The sequence below is a fragment of the Anastrepha ludens genome, chromosome 3 (assembly GCF_028408465.1).
Source record: "Anastrepha ludens isolate Willacy chromosome 3, idAnaLude1.1, whole genome shotgun sequence".
Taxonomy (NCBI): Eukaryota; Metazoa; Arthropoda; class Insecta; order Diptera; family Tephritidae; genus Anastrepha; species Anastrepha ludens.
The window spans coordinates 10,342,801-10,364,778 of NC_071499.1; the positions used below are offsets into that span (position 1 = coordinate 10,342,801).

The 21,978-nt window shown below is 36.6% G+C and overlaps 1 protein-coding gene across 2 annotated transcripts in view; it reads left to right on the plus strand.

The window, feature by feature from the left end:
* The window catches only part of LOC128857009 (neuroglian-like), a 90,637-nt gene extending 69,123 nt beyond the window's left edge, over positions 1-21,514 (plus strand). Inside the window, exons 2-3 of one of the 2 annotated variants that reach the window (XR_008453890.1) lie at positions 2,736-3,135; positions 19,136-20,802. Coding sequence is in view for 1 of the 2 variants with exons in the window: in XM_054092519.1 (XP_053948494.1) it covers positions 3,066-3,135; positions 19,136-19,269 (204 nt within the window). In the remaining variant the exon portion in view is untranslated. Of the gene's footprint in view, positions 1-2,735; positions 3,136-19,135 lie in introns of both variants that reach the window. The other variant, XM_054092519.1, reaches the window with a different exon arrangement.
* The last annotated feature ends 464 nt before the right edge of the window (positions 21,515-21,978 follow it).

A 21,978-nucleotide genomic window follows, 5' to 3' on the forward strand; every position in this document is an offset into this window, starting at 1 on the left:
CTTCTTTCACTCGCTTTCAGTTTCTTTTTATAGCTCATAAGTCCATAAATAGGCAATTCTCTTCTTGTGCCTTTAGTTCTTTCACTGCTATATTTCAGCTGCATTCTATGCATTTCTCCTTCTGCTGATTTTTCATGCCGCCTTTTCATAAAAAAGTTGCCAACAACTACTTACCTACTTAGACAACATTTTTAATTATTTGCTTTCATAGTAATTCTAAGGAGGCTTGACTTGGGTTGATGAGTAGGTTCAGTAACTTCTTTATTACACTGGAGTGCAGTTGTTGTTGATGTTGTTCAAAAGACTTTGTGAAGGCGTGCAGTTTCTGTGTTGAAAATTTAAAGTAAGTGCTGACAGAAATGTGACGAGAATTGGGCCATTAAACGTAAAACCTTTATTATTCTAAGAAAATTGTCGTATTACCCTCAAGCAACTCGCCGTAGCCCAAAGGGTTGGTGCGTGACTACCAATCAGAAGTGCGTAGGTTCGAATCTTCATGCATGAAAGACGAAAGTGATAGAAAAAGTTTTTTAATGGCGGTCGCTCCTCGGAAGGCAATGGCAAACCTCCGAGTGTATTTCTGGCATGAAAAAGCTCCTCATAAAAATATCTGTCGTTCGGAGTCGGCTTGAAACTGTAGGTCTCTCCATTTGTGGAACAACATCAAGACGCCCACCACAAATAGGAAGAGGAGCTCGGCCAAACACCCAAAAAAGGTGTAAGTGTCAATTATACAAGTATATGAGACCTCCAACAGGCTGCTATCTACAGCGAGCCAGAGCTGTTGATGTGATAGGGAAGATTGATGGGATTTTGGTTGGTGCACTGCCCGAGGTTGTCGTAGAAAAGAGCACCCTTAATCGTCATTTAATCGACTAGCTCCAAACCCAGACTTTTACTGTAAAAGTGCTCAACATTCTGCTTCTCTGAAAGATTGGGGATCTTTCAGCTTCTGCAATGGCGGTTAAAGAGTAAGCACAGTTTTTCCCGCTTTTATTCTGACCGCCCAATGACTGGTAATTACAGCTACGAGTTTGGAAATTGATTGGCGTGGAGTTCTCCGTCTATTGTACTGGAGCCAAAGGGTTTTCGAAATAGTGGATGAACAAAGAGGAGCTCCATCTTTTCTGCGCTTTCCTGAGAAATAAGTTGTGCAATTCTCCTTTAATAGCAGTTAGGGGGATGCCGATGACCGGGTAGCAGTTCACTGAGACAATTTAAGTACCCTTCCTTGCAGGCTCATCATCAATTGCTTGGAACCTAGATCAGAAAAATGTTACCTGCACACCCAAGAGATTTTACCTCTTTCTTACAAAAAATTACAAAAATAATAACAATTCACTGTGCAAAATTTTTTTTGGCTGTCTGTATGCCAAATTAAATTTCCAGGCTTACAAAAAAGTCTCCATTTTTTAATTTTTTTTTTTTCAATACATAGTCTGTGTCAGAAGAAAACAGCCGTTTTTTTTTATAATTTCAAGATATATTTCGTTCTGCTTTTGGCTGTGTAATAGCCCCACTCAAGGGCTACGATGCCAGTGCTAACTCTGGTTAGTGTGGTTCGAAACTTTCCCGTAAACGCAACCAAACAAAAATTAGTGAGAAGTACGCGAAGCGTTTTGAGGCGGTAGTTTTATGCACGCATCCGATAGGGCCGAAATTATCTTAATATACCTTGCGGCTACAAAAGTGATCAAAAATATTTATTGTGATGTGATGATGAAATCAGTGGAATCAAAGTGTACAAAAATGTTGATGACTTTTCCGAGCGCGGCTTGAAGCGAGTGACGAAAAAAATGCAGGATAACGTAATCGTCCAACTTTTTAAGCGGGACCCTTCTTTGTGACTAAGGGAATAGATGTGAGTATCAACTCCATCGAACGTCGACTGAAGGAGGCGAAAATATCCTACCGTCCTTCATCATCAAAACCACTGCTCTCAGAAAAACACATTGAGAAAGAACAAAACAACGCAATGGCGTCACAGTATTGGACTGACTTTCCCATTCGCCAGACGCCAACCCCATTGAAAATGTGTGGGGAACTATGAAAACGCATCTTGCAGGAAAGGCCAGCCCATGATTTAAAGCAACTCGTGCGTCAAGTTCGCAAAATCTTTGTCGACGAGCTACGCAGAAAAGCTGGTTCAAAGCATGAAGAAGATTCCAGGCTATACTCGACAACGATGAAGACTACACGACTTATTGAGTAATTGCGACTCGTATGTACATACTTGAATGCAAACATTTTTTAAATATGCTATATCTTTTATACTTCAAGAATAATCGCGCTTCCTTTTTTCTGACACGACTGTACATAATTTTTCAATTTACTTATTTTTTTCGTGCTTCTATGAGTAAAGCCTTCTACAAAAATATAAACCTGTGTGGGAAATATTACGTCCTTATTTGAACAAGTGATCCTTAAAGGATTAAAATATTAACGGAATGATTTCCAACTATTCTGATTTATATAATATAATATATTTTACAACGAATAAAATACTAAAAATATATATGCACACATACATACAATTAGAACTATTGCCACAATTCGCAATGAAATTCTAAAAAAGAAAAATATTTTTCTTCTCATTTCAGCTTGCACGCGAACATTACGACTCCATACATACCTTCCATACTAACAACACCGACCGAATGCTCTTGTGTTTCGTGCTTAAGTGAATTTTCTAAGCATTCCATTTCATATTTTATATTTCATTCTTTTCAATTTAGGTTTAATTTTTAAATTTATTAAAATTGCATAAGTGTAAAGCTATTCCCAAGGACGCTCATTTAGTGCCTAAAGCACTCAGACGAATTGAATTTGATTCGTATATGTAATAGGAGTATACGTATGTACGTATGTACACACCAATGTTCATGCCCCTCACGTAATCACATATTTGCATAGACTGAACATTCCAGACAACGCTCTCTCGCAGGAGAGAAAAGAGATAAAAAACCACAACTACAAACCAGGGATATCAACAGCATCATCCGCCTGCTCCAAGTGCGCGCGGGGCTAAATTACAGACACATACCTACACACCAGACACATTCAGGATGGGGCGGCTGTCACAAACGCTCGCCATCCTGCTGCTGGTGGCCGCTTTAGGCTCCATAACTGCAGAGAGTAAGTACATATAATAAATATTAGAGTAAATGTAAGGTATGTAAATTACATAAGTAAGTAAGATATGAAGTGCAGTTTGCTCTATAGAATAGGCTATCGTGTGGGAGTAGTGCATGAATGTGTGGATGCCCTGTGGGAAAATTTGTTGTCGTTTTTGATCTTGCATCACTAAGTATTTCCGACAGCTCTTCCGGGTAATAGAGTGCTCACAATTGTGCGACCGCTGCTATTAGTAATTTCTTCCTATTCTTTCGGATCTATCAGTGTTTGCCCTCCGCTTTCTAGATCAGCCTAGGATGCTTCTTCCAGGGTTAATTCGGTAGCAAAAGCCATGCTTTCAAATTTTTTTGCCGACACGGTTAGTGTTAGTTTATTTAATAAATTTTCATGTAATGGCGGAACATTTTAACAATATTTTTCTAAATTTTCATTACACAATTTCGAGTGACAGTGAATTTCCGAAGGCGCCTCGAAACAAAGTTGTTTGGCGGTGTACATCATAACTCGCAACAGAATCGTCTGAAGCAAAATCGAACTGTATTTCATTAAAAGAGTTGCTTCTCAAAGCATCTTTGGGAGAATTTTTTTATTTTTCGTAGCACTTGGAGCGCAAAAAACCGATTTTCGATTAACAAAATATGCATATTTCTTATTGTAAGACTTCTTCTTGATTGGCGCGGTAACCGCTTACGCGCACTTCAAAAATAGGTTTTCAAGTTTCAGAAAAACGCACTTAAGATTTGCGAGAATGGAAACTCGACGCTAAAGAATAGAGCAAAGGACGCTCAAATACTCATAACTTCATCATGATATCTCCGATCCCCGCTTTGTCGAAAAAACAGAAACAAATTAAGTTAAGAGCAAAATTTTATTAACGACCCTGCTCCCACTATTAGAATCACTTTTGATAATCTACTGAAGTCGACCCGTTAAGCAACTTAGTTACAGCTTCCTTGATCGGCAACCTTGCTCTCGTTTACCATTACCTACATTTTTCTAACCATTGCTAACTTTTTTTATGTGCCTCGCCGTCATATTCAATTATTCAGGTCTCATCTCCAATGACTACCCGACTCAACCAATCTGTCCGGTGTCGCTTCGGTTTCACTCAAAATTGTATCACTTAACGTTACTTACAATGCGAGGCATTCATTTTCACGATGCCTCTAAGAAGAATACTTTGAAAAAAAAAAAAGAAAAGCATGCGGCCGCCGTAGCCGAATGGGTTGGTGCGTGACTACTATTCGGATTTCAGAGAGAGAACGTTGGTTCGAATCTCGGTGAAAGACCAAAATGCAGGAACAGTTTTTTCTAATAGCGGTCGCCCCTCGGCAGGCAATGGCAAACCTCCGAGTGTATTTCTGCCATGAAAAAGCTCCTCATAAAAATATCTGCCGTTCGGAATCGGCTTGAAACTGTAGGTCCCTCCATTTGTGAAGCCACATCAAGCCACAATTATATATTTATATATATGGTATATATGCACTCTCAACGACTTCAAAATTATACTGCAACCAAAGTAAGATCTTTTCTTTCCAGACCAGAAAGTGTAATAGCTATAGCTGAACATATGCTTCCCTCATAAATTACTTTTATAACCACAAATAGTGGAGCTTCTGCGTGCCCAATAAACATCTATTAACGTTGCAGCCCGGGGTGGGCTTTAGCTGACCCAGTAATCTTCCTCCATTCAACACGATCCAGCGCAAGATATTTGCATTTTTTGACACCCAATTTTTTCAGATCTTCGGTTACATTATGCAGCCAAGTTGTTTTTGGTCTACCACGGGGTCTTGAGCAAAAAAGATTGTAGTCCAGCAGAAGTTTTTGTGGCCTACAGTCATCCATGCGGATGACGGGACCTGCACATATGATGCGTTGCGACTTGATAAATCTTAGAATATCTTCGCCATTGCATAGTCTTAGCAACACCTTATTGTGCCTGATTTTGTACTCGCCATTTTCTTCCCGTATTGCGGTCAAATATTCTTAGGCGCTCCTTGTTTGCAAGAGTAATGCTCCAAATTTCTGCATAGGTCAGCACGGGTCGAATTTAAATAGAAAGTTTGCACCTACGTGAGAGAGATCTTGATTTCAGGAGATTTATGTTAGCGTAGTATGCACGATTCGCCGCCATTATTCTGTCAGATATACAGTCCTGCATGCTGTTGTCGTTACTTATTAGGACGCCCAGATATGTTAACTTGGGCACGCTCTCAAAACTGAAGTCTTCGATGTTAATAACGCCATTTTTCTATCACTAGGAAGACGTTACCTAGATACGTCTACTACGGGCGACAATGGCTACATCGTCCGCGTAAGCTATAGTCAGTGTGGTCCTGGAAAATAGGTGTCCCGATATGCATGCCGAATACATTCGCAAAAATTGCATACATTGGCGTTGAGCTTAGCTGTTCCAGCATTACATATATGACGTCGCAGTGCTGTCAGTTCTCGAGTTATGGCTGAATTACTGGAACTTATGATCATACCTCGTATTAAACACCTTTCATAACCCTCCAGATACTGAGCAGACTAACTAATATTTCGTTTTGGTTGCTATGGATAAGATTTATCGGATTATACTTTAACACGTTGGCTGGCATGCCGCACGTTTTCGTGCGACACCTAAATGTTACCCTGAGGCCACGTCGCACATTTTCGTGCGACACGTAAATGTTACCCTGAGGCCACGTCACACATTTTTGTACATTTTAATATGGAATTTTACATAGAATTTGGATTCTCCGGCCTGTGGTGAACATTTTGGTGTATTCCCCATGGCTGTTGTGTATTTTTAATGGTATTTTTTTGGATAATAAAAAAGTTGTAAATTAAAATTTGTCTTTTTATTAATTCTTTTAAAAATTAATTCATTTATGAACAAAACAAATATAAAAATATATATGTATGTAAATTCAAATGGAAATCAGTAGAAAAACAATAAACTTAAAATTAAAAATTCTATTTTTTAATGGAGATAAGTGCAAAAATTAATTTTTCTGGTGGGAATATTTAGGAAAACATTCTACACATAGTTGCGGTTTATTGGGCAGTAGGTGGTGGTCCTTTTCAAGCTCTTTCTGGCTGTTACTCTCTCAGCAGATTTTTTTGACATGGCATAACACAATACACAAGCACGCCTTATTGTTTTTCCGTTGTCGTCCTTTCTTTTTTCTATAAAATGTTTTCCTTTTGTTATGGGTTCTGGAGACATGAAGTCCAACAAAGCATTTGAAGTCTCCTGCCGGAACTTAGTTATTGAAATTTGTTTGTTTGTAGCCTTTTTATATATTATAAAAGCATTTACGACAGACATTCCTAGTAACAGTTCAAAAGCCACTTTGCGGTACCACTTAACACCTCTTCTGAGAGTGGTGGCGTAGGCGGTCATTTGATCGGATATATCAACACCTAATTTGGCTTTGTTGTAATCAATAACAGCAAGAGGTTTTTCAAAAGCTCGTTGCCTTCGCTTCCTCGTAGAAAACTAAGTAAAATAAACTAAAAATATCAAATACAACTCGAAAACTACAAAAAATTACTGTCGCACATTTTCGTGCGACATGTTTTATGATCTCCTAGGCCATGTCGCACGAAAATGTGCGACACAAAAAAACCATTATAACTGCAAAATTAGCGACCAAAATAAAGTCGCGAGTAGTCAAAACTTATTTTTAGGCACTAAGAAACAAAAAAGAACAGAAATAAGTTGTTGGCCTCAGGTGACCAAAATTGTTAAATGACACTGCTACTGAACGATCAAAATTCTAAAAAGGCTTTGGCAGCCAACGTGTTAATTTTTTTTCACTTAGAGTTTTTCCACAACGGTGACAATCCGATGTAAAAAACTTCCATGTTGCTTTTCAGCTAAGGTCAAACTGAAGCTAGTACAGAACGATACATGCCAATATGTAACGAAATCAACGCAAGAGGAACTCTGGAACACCTACTCTGCCACTGTCCTGCACTTAGCACAACACGAATAAACTGCTTAGGTTCTGCATAATTTTCAACATAAGAAAGTATTGCAAATCAAAAAATTAGCAGCCTACTTAGGCTTTACAATATATAAAGTTCTTAAACTCTCCATACAAACACTTGGTATCACTATGGATCGATTTCTGGTTAATATGCGATCTAGAGGATCAACCAGGTCAAACTTAACCTAACTTAACCTTTCAGCCAATTCAAGTTTGGCCCAATTGCCTTGTTTTCGAATCATTTCCAATGATATTTCGCCTACATACTCAGACGATTTCAACTTTACTTAGTTGTTTCTCATTCATATCTAATTGGTACTTATACCCCTTATTAGGTGTTCGGCCGAGCTTCTCGTCTTAATTTTGGTGTGTGCTTTGATGTGTTTTTTCCACAAATGGAGGGTCCTATAATTTTAGGCCGACTCCGATCGGCGATAGGTTTTTAAGAGGAGCTTTTTCATGGTAGAAATACACTCCGAAGTTTGCCACTGGCTGCCGAAGGGCGACCGCTTTTTCTATCATTTGGTGTTTCATGCCCGGAGATTCGAAATTGGGCACTTTCGAATGGTAGTCACGCACCACCCCATTCGGCTACCGCCACCGCCTACTTGTAGTGATATTCATAAATCTTAATTATATTTTACGAATTCTCGTTGGAGACGTACCTATGTCTATTGCAAAGGTTGTTTGTTTTCATAGGCGCAGAAGATTAAATGAATATGAAGAGTGGCAAAACATTTTGATATCCATGAAATTGGTTTTATTTGACATATACTTTTATGGTAGTATTGTTTGGATATGGTGTCGGCCATATATCAGGTTACCCGGGAGCAAGCAGCTCGAGTAGCTCTATGTTGGCTCGAATTTTGTTCATTACTCAACTGATCAGATGTTTGCCTTAAAATATTAAGCTTTGAACAATTTGAGCAGCTAAACGAAAATTATAATTTTTATTTGTCGGTGTTTATTTAGCTTACGGAAGGCGTTAGCACTGTGTATGAATGATTAAAACAATTTAAGACAAAAGATGCTAACAAAAAAATAAATTAATCAAAATACTGATCGCTTAAAAACGCGGAAAAACTCGATCTCGAACTTTTTTTATAATAATGAACATTGAACAGATGTGCATGTTCGCGCAAAATAGAGTGCTCTACCTCCAGAGATTTAATTGTTTCTGGCTATCTGTCTGTGAGTTTTCATAACGTCAGAGAAAATTGGAGTAAAGTCTTACGAACGAGATGGCAAGTGGCTCGTCAGTGGTTATGGAAATGCAAAATCAACTTGGTGACAAAATAACTGTTAAATGTGGTGTGAGACAAGGCTTCATTTATCACCATTACTTTTCAATATTGTGTTGTTTAAGGTAACTAAGGAAAAACGTGGCATTCCATGGGTCCTAACTGAAAGGCTCGAGCATATGGACTACGCTGATGACATCTGCCTTTTAAGCAGCACCGCTGCAGACATGAAAAGGAAGTTTGAATTGATGGTTGGCTAAACGAGCCATTACATGGAACCCACAAGAAAGCAAACGTAGAGGAAGACCAGCTCATACCTGTATAAGGCAGCTGGAAATCGAAATCGAGAATCTTCAGCTGAGTTGGGATGAGATCAAAACTCATGCAAACGACAAAGCAGCTTGGAAAAAACTTGTTAAGTCCAGTTATTTCTTAACGGAACGATAGGAACCTACAAGGCGAAGTCGAAAACAAACAAGACTGATCTAAAATTGAAACGACAGGACCTTTTGTTCTGATAACTTTGATTTTTATTTATTCAAAATAGTCCCCTCTGGCCTCGATATACTGTTTTGCGTGATCTAAAAGCTTTTCAAAAGAGTGTAGCAGGTCATTGACCGCAATGTCCTTCAGGATGTCGGTACTAGCCTTTTGAATGACCTCTTCGGACGCAAAACGTTTTCCTTTCATGACCACCGAGCCTTTTTGAACAATTTGCAAGCGTTATTCTATTGTATTAATAAGCTAAATTAGCCACAAACCAACCGATAACTGCCAAATCGGCTGTCGCAGAAAGCAGCGTTGATTAATTCAAATTCACCAGCTCTAAAGAAACACCCTTTATTAGTAAAACTGTAAATACTGTGTTACGCTTTGAAGGAAATTATTTAAATTTTTTTATCTCATTTCTTTCCAGCAGTGAAAGTTAGTCATAAATCACTACACTTCGTCTCATCTACTGCGTGACGTTAAACTTCAATGTATTTAACAAATGTTAGTTATGCTAAACTTCATTGTAACTCTGCGTCAATTCCACGCTTGCCAGCTCTCCACACCAATCCAATCCATTTGATAATCGTGTAAACCACATTCGTTGCATTTGTTGTATTCAATCATTAAGGTCTCTTTCACCATTTCACCAGCGGGAACTTCAAGTTTTCATGTTACCCATCTGCTTGGCTCGACATCACATTCTACGCTCTCTCCCATCGTGTCGCTATCAGTCGACAGACAGAGCACGTCAAAGCCAAACATGCAGCAGCCCGCCTATTTCATGCTTCATTCATTCCGCCGCCGACATATGTTTCGTTCCCCCTCCCCCCGTCAAAAACAAACAATTGTCCACGATTTTCTTGTAATTTGTGGCATGACGCCATTTCGATAGACCTGTGCCTGCACACATACTAACGAACTTTTACTATGTACATATATACGTATGTGAGTTTGTATATATGCACAATAAATAGTTATGGGTGAGGATATGGAACCATTTCTCCACTTCAAAATACTCATCTTTTCATCTCTGCCCGCCTCTCCAGTCCATGCGGCTATGCAAAGTGTGTGTAAAATTAATCTATTGTACTTCAAATTGTGTACAATACATGTTATGATTATTGTTGTTGTTGGTTTTCAATGTTATTTTCAATTGAATCGTGTATTGGACACGTTGACTTGCTAGCTGTTGTCTCGTGCCTTATCTTCACCCCGAGTTTGGCATTCAAATTGCAGATTGTTTACAACAAAACTAATTTATTGCTATTCATGTGCTTGATTTTGAATTGAGAATGTCCAGAGGAAATCTGCTTACTTTTACCCTCATTATGGTGTCATGAGATATCTAATTAGTTTATGGTTTTGTGAACCTCTCAATTTGCTTGTTAGCTTTCCATAGCAGCCACAATTTGGTCGCAGTTGGTTTGTCCACACAGGTAATTAATTTAATTTAGTAAATGGAAATATTGGCATACCCATCTTTGTTATGCAAAGTTTAGAGCACCGTCAATAATGGGTGTTTCTTTAGACATGGGAATACCTTTCACCTTTGAACCTTTGACATTTCTATCCATGCAAAGAGATTTTGCTCGGGTGTCTACAAAACCAAACTTACACTTTATAAGGCTCCCATCACGTCTGTCCTATCGAATGAGGCAGGAGCTTGTACGATGACGAGAAGCGATGATGTGTCCCTTGGAGTGTGGAGCGAGAGAAGGATTCTGCGGTAGATTTTTGGACCTTTGCACGTTAGCGAAGGCGAGTATCGCAAGCGATTCAACAATGAGCCATATGAGCTTTACGACAACGTAGACATCTTACAGCGAATAAAGATCCAGCGGTTTCGTTGGCTGGATCATGTCGTCCTCATGCATACAAACGTACCGGCTCTGAAAGTATTCGATGCGGTACCAGCTGGTAGTAACAGAGGAAGAGAAAGGTCTCCCCTGCATTGGCAAGATCAGGTGGCGAAGGACTCGGCTTCACTTGGTGTGTTCAACTGGCGCCGGTTAGCACGAAAAAGAAACGACTGACGTGCTTTGTTAAACTCGGCCAAAATCGCGTAAGCGATTATCGCGGCAATCAAGAAGAAGAAAATACTGCAACCTTAAAATTTATTATGACGCCCCGTGCAATAATTCAAATATCCTTTGATGCCCTTTAATCTTGCTTACGAAATTTCCAAATTTTGGTATGGATCTTATATTCATGGAATTCATCGTGGCGTCTACTGTATGTAATTTACAGTTTCCTTCACACGAAGGAGTTCTCAGCTCAGTCAAGGATAATTTAGCATTTCCAAACTAAATAGGGCATCCACGCTACCATCAGTGGTGAACGCTACAGTCAAATAATACGCGAAAGTTAAGCTCCTCACGGCAATACCAATCGTGATGCTGACTCCTTTCCAGAAAACAGAAAAAGGTGGTCAAGTTTTTCATCCGTTCTGCTTAGACTTGTGTTCCTAAACTTTCTACAGTCTTTCAAATCTTTTGGCGGCAAGCTCCTTGTGAGTGTTAGCTTGCAAGAAAATCTTTGATCATTTCTGACGTTCATGTGGTATCTGTTCTCAGTTTTTGACTCCCATTTTTAGAAGCTCCTCTGCTGTTTTGTTTTTCTACTGCAGTCTAGGCCGCTCCAGGCAGAAGTATTGGCAAGAGGGAAAGTTTGTAAGCTAATAATGGCAGATTTCTCTATTAGACTCACGGCATTGTAATCAGCCGGAAAAAAATAAAATATCTTCCACTTCCTCTTTGAGGAAGACCTTGCTTTTTGAAAACCTCGAAGAGCTGGCCGGCATAGACGATAAAAATTTTATGAGGTTTCTCAACCGCACAGACTGGATATAGTCGTGAAAGAATAACCCGTGCAAATTTTTGGCAGCGAGGACTCATTGTGAATCACCACTTCAACCAACCAAGAGCGGTCGCAGACATAAACAATCCTTTAATACTCTTCCTTACAGCATCGATATATTCCATTAAATTGCCAAGACGAACGTGCATTAGTTTTCTTGCGTTTCGGTCTGAGCCAGTGGATTTAAATTTTTTGAAAAAGAGTGGAAACTCTTCAGTGTGCCAAACATTTTAAGATGAACGCGAGAAATAAAACCTCATACGAAAGGGAAATTACTATAACTTATTATAAGAATGCATGGACGGTTTTGAAGGTGCAGCCATAAGGAATGTACATATTAATATGCAAGCACACTGTTTCGGCGGCGAGAAAAACTTCTTTCTCTAATTAAAAAGCTTGAACTCTGCCACATGACTTAGTTAGTTGGCCTACTTTTCTTGAGTAAATAATTATGGACACACAGTTCAAATTCATTTAATGCCACACTTTCTTGCCAATATTTTAAAATAGATGTTTACTATTGCGGTATTGCGGGTACGTCTACATATTTCAATGTGAGCAATGGCCGCATTTTAAGCTGACGTGTCTGTCTGCCTAGCGTTTGTATTGAATGTGCAAGTTCTATTTCGAAGGCAGACAGGCAAAGCGTATATCTGTCGGCGAGCTGGCGTATTCACACCTTACACAAAGCCGCAACGCAGCAACGTAAACGCGCGCTGATATTTTTAGACACCTGTTGTGTGAGCAGTGGAGGGCCCAGTGGAGTCGCCTGCCGTGTACACCCTGTAGGGAAATCAAATTTTGGGTGCAAATTTTGCAAAATATGCAAATATTAGTGGCTTGTTTTTTCTGGTGAACGTAGACTTTTACTTTGTTTCAATACATCTTTCAAAAAGGTCGAAGGGAGCAGATCAGGAAAATTGGTCTTAATTTGTATTCTAAACGCTTATAATATTTCCCGTTATCAATATAATGTGAAATTACAGTTTCTGGTAAGCTGAACCTTCAAGTTTACACTGAAATATGTATCGGAATTAATTTGAGGGTCTACAAGTCATAAATGGTGAATGATATGTAGATGTACATGAGACTCTACTCGGCAATTTTGCGTCAAATTTTATCTTTCAAAATTTTAATTGGTTCTAGTTTATGTATTCACTCATACCCATCAGACGGCTCCTCAGAAAATAGTCCAAATGCGTTGTCGGCCTAATTGCCGCAGAATATCGTCATATTATTTTCCTCTGGACTGTCGTTTGCAATAAATTGATTGTTCCGTTGGCTGTGTGGTAAGACGCACCATTTTGTTGTATACATCCGTTGATTTGAGAGACAACTGCTTATCTTTAATGCTTTTCCTTACAGCACCGATATATTCTATTAAATTGCCGAAACGACCGTGCACTAGTTTTTTTGTGTCTCGAGTACGAGCCAGGCAATTTAAATTTTTCGATTAACATTTTTTTTTTCCGAGCTCCAATCGGCGATTAAAACGAGGAAAATTCTATACAATTTTTCTAAATCTAGTTTCATAGATACACAATTTTCGTGGTGGATTTTAATTATTTTTAAAGGGTTGTCGAAAATCACTCTTGTATTCGAACTAATTTTCGCAAATTGAAGATTTTCCTCCTCTCTTCCTGTCTAAAGAAATGTCATCGCACTATTACAGTTGCTAAACCATAGCAATGGCAAAAAAGGATCTGTAACTTGGGAGACCTTGTAATTGGTATTCACAGAGAATTATTGGCCTACTCCTTTAGAAGATCAAATGAACCCAACAATTGGAACACCTCGATTTGGAGTGACGAAACTTCTTCGATTGGGCTTAGCAGAGGCTATACTGTTTTTTAATAAGAAAAAAATATTTTCGTTTTAGTTTTTTTTTTGTATTCTCTATATTTTTTGTTTTTGTGTACAATATCAATTTGCAACAAAAGCCATATAACGCAAAGTTTCTATTTTATCAAACTTTACAGCGCAACATACATATGCACAGTTTTGATTATTTTCTGGTTTTTATTTTTTATATAGTTTTTGTAATAATATTTATTTTAATTGCTGTGTTTTAATATTTATTTTATTTATTTTTAATGTTTATTTTTATTTATTTATTTTTTCAATATTTATTTTTTTAATATTTATTTCTTTTGTTGGTTTGTTTTACAATTTACTTCAATTTTTATTGTTAAAATAATTTTTTTTCAATATTTATTTAATTTTTACTATTTTGTTATATATATAATATTCTTAAATATTTTTTTAATAATATTGGGAGGTTGAATTAGTTTTAAAGGTGACACACAGATGGCGCTCCTCATCCCTAGGCTTTGTTTATCAGTATCTGTCATTTCGCTGAAGTACAAACAACGCAGTGTTTTCGTGCTCCGAGTATGTCAACTTTCGTGCCGTCGAAACGCAATTTGCGGGAAGCTTTGCTTTTCTGCTTCAATTTGAAAAAAAAATACAGCCCAAGCCCGTGAATTGCTGCAGGAGGCCTACCCAGACCATACTCCGTCGATTTCAACATGTGAGTACTGGTTTCGACGATTCAAAAGTGGTGATTTTCACACCGAAGACAAGGAGCGTCTTGGCCGGCCCAAAAAGTTCGAGGACGCGGAATTGGGGGAATTGGTAAACGAGGACTCGTGCCAAACCCAAGAAGAGCTTGCTGAATCATTGGGCGTTGATAAATCAACCGTTTGCAAGCGTCTAAAAGCGATGGGAATGATCCAAAAGCAAGGACATTGGGTCCCGTACGAGTTGAAGCTGCGCGACGTCGAACGGCGATTTTTTACGTGCGAATTGCTGATCGAGCGACAAAATCGGAAGGGTTTTTTGCATCGGGTGGTGACTGGCGACGAAAAATGGATCCACTACGATAACCCAAAACGCAAAAAATCATGGGGTTTGCCCGGCCACGCATCAACGTCGACGGCCAAGCAGAATATTCACGGCAAGAAAATCATGCTCTGCATTTGGTGGGATCAGGTCGGCGTCGTATATTTTGAGCTGCTCCAACCGGGCGAAACAATCACGGGGGATCGTGACCGACTGCAATTGATGCGTTTAAGCCGGGCATTGAAAGAAAAACGGCCGGAAAGGTAAAAAGGCACGACAAGGTTATTTTGCAACATGACAACGCTCGGCCGCATGTTGCTCAACCTGTCAAAAATACCTTGGAACGCTTGGCTGGGAAGTGTTACCCCACCCGCCATATAGTCCAGACATAGCTCCCTTCGATTATCATTTGTTCCGGTATATGAGTCTCGATTTGGCGGACCCGCGGTTCTCCTCGTACGAGGCTACCAAAATATGGGTTGAGTCATGGATAGCCAAGCAGCGACCAGAATTTTGGAGAAACGGCATCCGGAAATTGCCCGAAAGATGGGCGAAAGTTATAGCTAGCGATGGCCAATACTTCAAATAAAATATTTTGTACCGTTTTTTCACAATAAAGCCCCACATCTTCGAAAAAAACCTTTAAAACTAATTCAACCTCCAATATTTATTTATATTTTTTGTAAATATATATATTTTTTATTTATAAAATTTTTTTTAATATTTATTTTTTTATATTTATTTATTTTTATTGTTTTGCTTTAATAGTTATGTTTTTTTAATAGTTATTTTTTTGTTTTGTTTTACCATTTATTTTAATTTTTTTGTTGTAATGTACATATTATTTTATTTTTTTTTTAATATTATTTTATTTTGTTTTAATATTATTTTATTTTGTTTTAATATTATTTTATTTTGTTTTAATATTATTTTATTTTTTTTTAATATTTTTTTACTATTTGGTTCTATTTTTGACGTGATAACGTCTTATAATTTGATTTAACAGGCTGCACGCACGAAAAATGTGTCGTTACCTTGCTCATATGTCGTTACCTTGCTCATTAGTGTTACCTTGCTCATATGTCGTTACCTTGCTCATTGCCGTTACCTTGCTCATTCGTCGTTACCTTGCTCATTGCATTGAATGAACTGCAAGCGAAAGCGCGGAACGAACGACAAAGCAAACAAAGCAAACGAAAGGCAACGTTCGACATCTTGCTCTCTCCTACTTAAGTGAGCGTATATATGTATGTATATGCGTATATGTACATATATAAATTCACGTATTTATATTTGCATATGCCTTCTTATTGATTATTATTAATTTGATTCACTTGAAGAATTTAAAATAAAACCAAGTTTGTTAATAATACCTGTTGTTTTAATGTTATTATTACTATTATATATGAAGGAAAAAATGTATGGTAATATTTACCATATACCTTATAAGATATGTTGTATACTAATATATGTATATAAACATGCATATACATATACAATTTCGCGCAATTTTCAAAAAGAACAAATCTATATGTAAAGATGCATACAAGTCATATGGACATATCAAATATACGAATCTATTCCGTACGCAAGCAAATGTACATATATAAATTCACGTATTTATATTTGCATATGCCTTCTTATTGATTATTATTAATTTGATTCACTTGAAGAATTTAAAATAAAACCAAGTTTGTTAATAATACCTGTTGTTTTAATGTTATTATTACTATTATATATGAAGGAAAAAATGTATGGTAATATTTACCATATACCTTATAAGATATGTTGTATACTAATATATGTATATAAACATGCATATACATATACAATTTCGCGCAATTTTCAAAAAGAACAAATCTATATGTAAAGATGCATACAAGTCATATGGACATATCAAATATACGAATCTATTCCGTACGCAAGCAAATGTAAGCTAATGTGCTTGAACTGCAAGCGAGAGCGCGGAACGAACGACAAAGAGCTCAATCGGCCCCCGCGTTCGGCAACGTTCGACATCTGGCTCTGTCCTACTTGAGTGAGCATATATATGTATGTATATGTATGTATATGCGCATTTGTATATATATTTACATACTTGTATTTGCATATGCCTTCTTCCTGAGTGCATGGTAATGAACCATTTCTCTGTTGAGAATAGGACGATGATAGAAAAAGTACAATAGGAAATGAATGGGATTGTTTCGAGTGTAAAGTGTCTTGAAAAAGGCAAATCGATGATGGTGGCTCTTAGTGTTGTTGATTTATTAACGTCTGATGCACAATCGAAATTGAACATATCTTTCATGAATTTTATAAATGTTTCGTAATTTTTCACGTTTGTGTAAATGTAACTTGACCTATTCCATTGCAATTCCATTTACCTCCTCCTCTATATCCATACAAAATATCTATCAAACAAATAAAATTAAAATTTTGTTTTGAAAATTGCAACCATTCCATAAATATTTTCTTATGACGTTGTCACGTTAAACTATCGTCAGTAAACCGACTTTACAGACAACCTCTTTTTATTTATTGTTTTTAAAATTTTTTTTTACATGCTTGCAAATTTGTAGCCCATTCAATTTGGTATTAATATTATGCAGGACAAATCGGCTCAAATTCGCGTTGATTTTTGAATTTTTTTTTTGCTGAGGTGTTGTACATTTTCTTCCATATTATTCAAATTTTGATTATTTTCTTATTTAACCCTCCGTTGGGCACCCGTGCCAGACTTTTCGACTTTGGACGTGGAAAATTTTATTTTTTATCGATTTACGGACATAACCTTTTAAAAAGGATCCTTGAACAGAACGAAAAAAAGGCTATACCCGGGTGACAAACCGAAGGTTTTTAAAAATGTGGCTTAAACGGAGAGTAAAATTTTTTAAATTTTAATTTTTTTTTATTAATATTTTTTTATAATTTTTGTTTTAATAATTTTTTATTTTTAATTTTTGAATTTAAGGGGACAGATACCTGTAAACGGCCATATTTTCCCTGATTTTCATTAAAATTATTTAAAATGAAGAAGTCAATAATTTTTTTTCAAAATTGGCATACAGTTTATTTATACATTAAAATAATATATTTTTTATTTTATTTTAATCATTTAAAATGGCGGATGTACATTCAATTCTTCCAGGAAGGTCGCAGCGGGGCTTCTCAATGGGCGGGAATTGTAGCATCGGCGTCAGGTACCTGAATACAAAAATCCAAAAGTTTTTTGTTTATTAATGCGGCTATTTCTATATGAATTAAACAAAAATGGGGGAAAAAATTCGCGGAATAAAATGCTTAAAAAAAATGAATTTTTGGGCGAATTTTCCTACTATTTTTGCTTCGATAAAATATTTTTTTTTGAAAAGTTTTCGAAAACTTGTAAATTCACATAGAAAGTAATATCATAAAAAAGATGTGTGCAAAATTTCAGGGAGATCGGTCTATAACTTTTTGACCTATCGTGTACGCGAAAAATATAGTTTTGAGAAAAACGCATCTAAAGTTTGAATACAACGTAACTATAGTATACCTTTCCCAGCGCTCGAGCGCAAAGAATAGAGTCGTCGCGGTTGACGACACTCGTCATTTCCACTTAAGGGGTTAAGAGTAAGTTTTAAGTGGCTCAAAACTCGACTTTTTTTGAGAATGTTTTTTTTTGTAGGCGATTTCGTGCATTTTCTGCATATGACAAATTTCCTTATTCTTTATATGGAATAAAATGCATGAAAAAAAATTATCTAAAAAATCCACTCCACTCCAATTTCGAACTTAAACTGACACAAAATTCTGACTAAAAAGTTTGATAAAAATATGTAAATGTTTTTTTAAATTGAAACGTTGAGTCACAAAGTTTTTATTGTAGTAGCAGCTACTTTTTAAAAAGAAAAGGTCAAAACTTTGCAATATGTCGCGCTGCTATTATTGGGAACACAGATGATTATGTTAATTCTCCCTGCAGGGTATCTGCCCCCCATGTCACGTATTGTGCATTTAACGCACACTTTCTATTTCAAAATATTTAAGAATTTATATTTCTGTATTTTATGTGTTTTTCTCCTCCTTACTCACCAGCTCGCTTTTGGTATCGTTCAACGTTCAATGTTTTATGTTCAACGCCAAAGTGCACTCATGCAGTTTTACTATAAATTTGAAATGGCTCATTCATGAGTTATTTTGCTGTCTGACTAACGATTTTATTCAAATTTTTATATTGAGTGCCTTGCATTTACAACCCGCTTTTGTAGTATTGGGAAATCACTGCAGATCACAGGTGGAGAATTTTATTGTAATTTGTCTACAGATTAGGACTTCATTTCATTTTTTGATTGCTTGCGCCGAAGCTTTTCGGAGAATTTTTCTGAGCGCTCTGTGTGTGTGAATTTATTTTTCACATTACAAATGCAGGCGGCAGCTTCTGGAAGAATTGTGTATTTTTAGTAATTTAGTAATAAATATTAATTAAGCTGAAAAGTGACTTCATGTTAGAGTGCATTATAATAAATTTGAATTTATTTATTGCTACAAATGTGAAATTTTTATTGCCTTCCAATTTTACTCATCAATCTTGTTTCGCTCTTGCAGTAAACTCACCGCCTCGTATTATCAAACAACCGCCAACAGATGAACTGCTCTTCAAAGTCGCAGTACAAAGTAAGGAAAGTGATAAACCATTCATCATCGAGTGTGAAGCTGAAGGAAAACCAGATCCAAGGTAAGCGCTCGTATACTCCAAGTAAAAACCAAAAAACAAAAAAAAAAAAAATCTTAAAAAAAAAAAGTGGGCTTATGTATATGAAAAATGTTTGTAATTACATTTCAATTAACTGCATAAATAAATATTTTAGCCGGGCACCCATTCGACTTGATATTTGCAAAGCAAATATTTTTCGAGCTCTTAAGTGAAACAATGGAAACTATTTAGTCGAATTTCCGCATAACTTACAAAGTGCTTCGAAGCAGCGGCGTTAGTTAGGTCAGTGGGTAGCTCACCGCTGGTGGTCGCCTAATAGTTAAGGTGAGAGGCAGGGAGGGAGGTGAACTGTAGTGCGCCAAGAATTGTCGAATTAAATAGCAATTAGCACAGCAGGAATTCAGATGCTCGCATTTTTCACGTAAGAAAGGCGGTGAAATTAAATAAAAGAGATTAAAAACAGAAAAGTGAAAGGAATTTCACGCGCCCGAAAACAAATTCTTCAAAGAAACATTGAATGGCATCGTATACAATTTTCACACATCTTTTTTTAATGCTTTTTTCAATCTTTTCATTTTTACTTTTATTCTCCTTTTTTTTAATACATTGCTTGCGTTCCCGCTGTGGCATGTGTATTGAAGTAAAAACAAAAAAAAATTGATTAGTAACAATGCTGGGCATCGAGATAATATGTTGTTGTGGCGACACGTTTTATTTTTAGTTTAGAGGCTGAAAGCATTTTCGCTTGGGGGAAAAATATGCCTCCTCTAAAAACTGAAGAAATCATCTAAAATAAACTTAGTATTATTTAAAGCTATGGCAGCTTTTGCCGTATTTTATTTACTTAACAAATTGTATTTGTTTATTTTTTATTCACTTGCAACATGTGTTGTTATTTTGCAGCAAAGAAGTCAAAATGATTTTGGGGATTTTTGGATGAACAAAACAAAAAAACATCTGGAAGCAAAATTTCAGATTTGTATAGTAGCTGGAAGTAATAAATGTGAACTGGAATTGCTGTCAACAGAAGGATGATAGATTTACCAGGTTTGGTCATTAGCTATGGCAAAAACAAAATTGTGTTGGCAACTTCGGTTGTCACGTCACCGGGTACTCGACAGCCAATTTCTGCGCGTTCGTTTCACACTCCGCCAATCAATCAGTCGTGGTTCAGACGGCAACGTTGATTGTTGATTTTTGAAGTGAAACTTCTTAGGCGACGATGGACTAGCGAGAATGAAGAGTCAAATTTCAAGGCTATGTAACGTTTTGGGCATTTTCGTTCCGCGAGAGATAAAAAAAATATAACGTAGAGGAAAAGGAGAGAGAGAGCTATACTTTATATATATCTTAGATACACTTTAGGCTATTTTTCCTAAGTTTTTCCTTGTGGTTTCTAATTTCTAGTGAGAAATAACACTACCTACTTCTTTGCGCTTATTTGTTGGTGCAAACTTGTAGGAAATATATTTTTGGTGCCTACTTTTTGGCGTTATATTCCCTTGGTACTGTTTGGGGCGTTTTTTGACCCAATTTTTTTGGCATTTTGTTTTTGTGCCTACTTTTTGGCGTTTCCTGGCTCGGATTTATTGGTATTGCCTTGCGGTAATTTGTGCCGTTGTTGCGATCCTGGAATCGCTGCGTTTGTGCGGGTGATAAACGCTCGGAGTAATGCGCGTTGTTGCCACAGTTTGTGTCCGGCGTTTACCTACACCGGTCGAACCTTCTCCGTTTTTTGTAAATTTTGTCTATTTCTATTCTCTGCAAAGTTGTGAATTTATTTAGCTACTAGCGGACTCGACAGACTTCGTTCTGTCAAATAGATTTTGAATGTGGCAGTTTATATTTCGACCTTAAGACGCTTTTACTCTGCTGACCCTCACACACCGCCCTATCATCATAGTGACGGTTCTGTTCAGGAGAATTAAAGAAAAGGGTCAGCTCGGCTGACCTAAGTATCTTCGCTTCCACGAACTTTGCCCACCCTTTTTTATTTTGTTTATTTTTTTTCTGTATTTTTTATTTTTTTATTTTTACTTTTTATTTTTTTATATGTAATATTTATTTATATTTTTATTTTATTATTATATTTAATTTTTATGTGTTTTATTTTTTGATAAGTATATATCTTTTTTTCTATTCATTTTTTCTTATTTTATTTTTTTCGTTCAGTTCGTAATGTATGTTTTTATTTATTTGTTTTATTAGAGGTTCTTTTATATTAAATTTTTATTTCGTATTTTTTTTTTGGTTTTTGTTTATGTTTTTGTTTTCTTATTACACATCATAGAAAAATCTGCCTACCACTGATGCATAGAGGCGCGAAAGCAGCGTGGGAAAATTTTAATAAACTCTCTGAATATTTTTTCATTTATCTCGCCCACATAATTTGTGCTTATATATTGCATAAATAATATTATAAATAAATCAAATTTCATAGGCATGCAAACGTATTTGAAAGTGATTTTCAGTTCAACAGACAAACAAATTTCTTTGTTAGAGTCTGCTTGGAAATCAAAATGAGGTCATGTGCTGTTAATATTTATATGATTGTCTAATATTTGTGATTGGCTATGAAATTGCTGCTCAGATTTACTATTTCTCATATCTTAAGTGCGTACTGTTTTATTTTTTTGCTCTTTCAGAATTTGAATAGTTTTTAGTGTTTAATATATTTCTAAAAATTCTTAAAATATTTTAATCATATTTTCTTTAAAACTAAATACGTATGTAT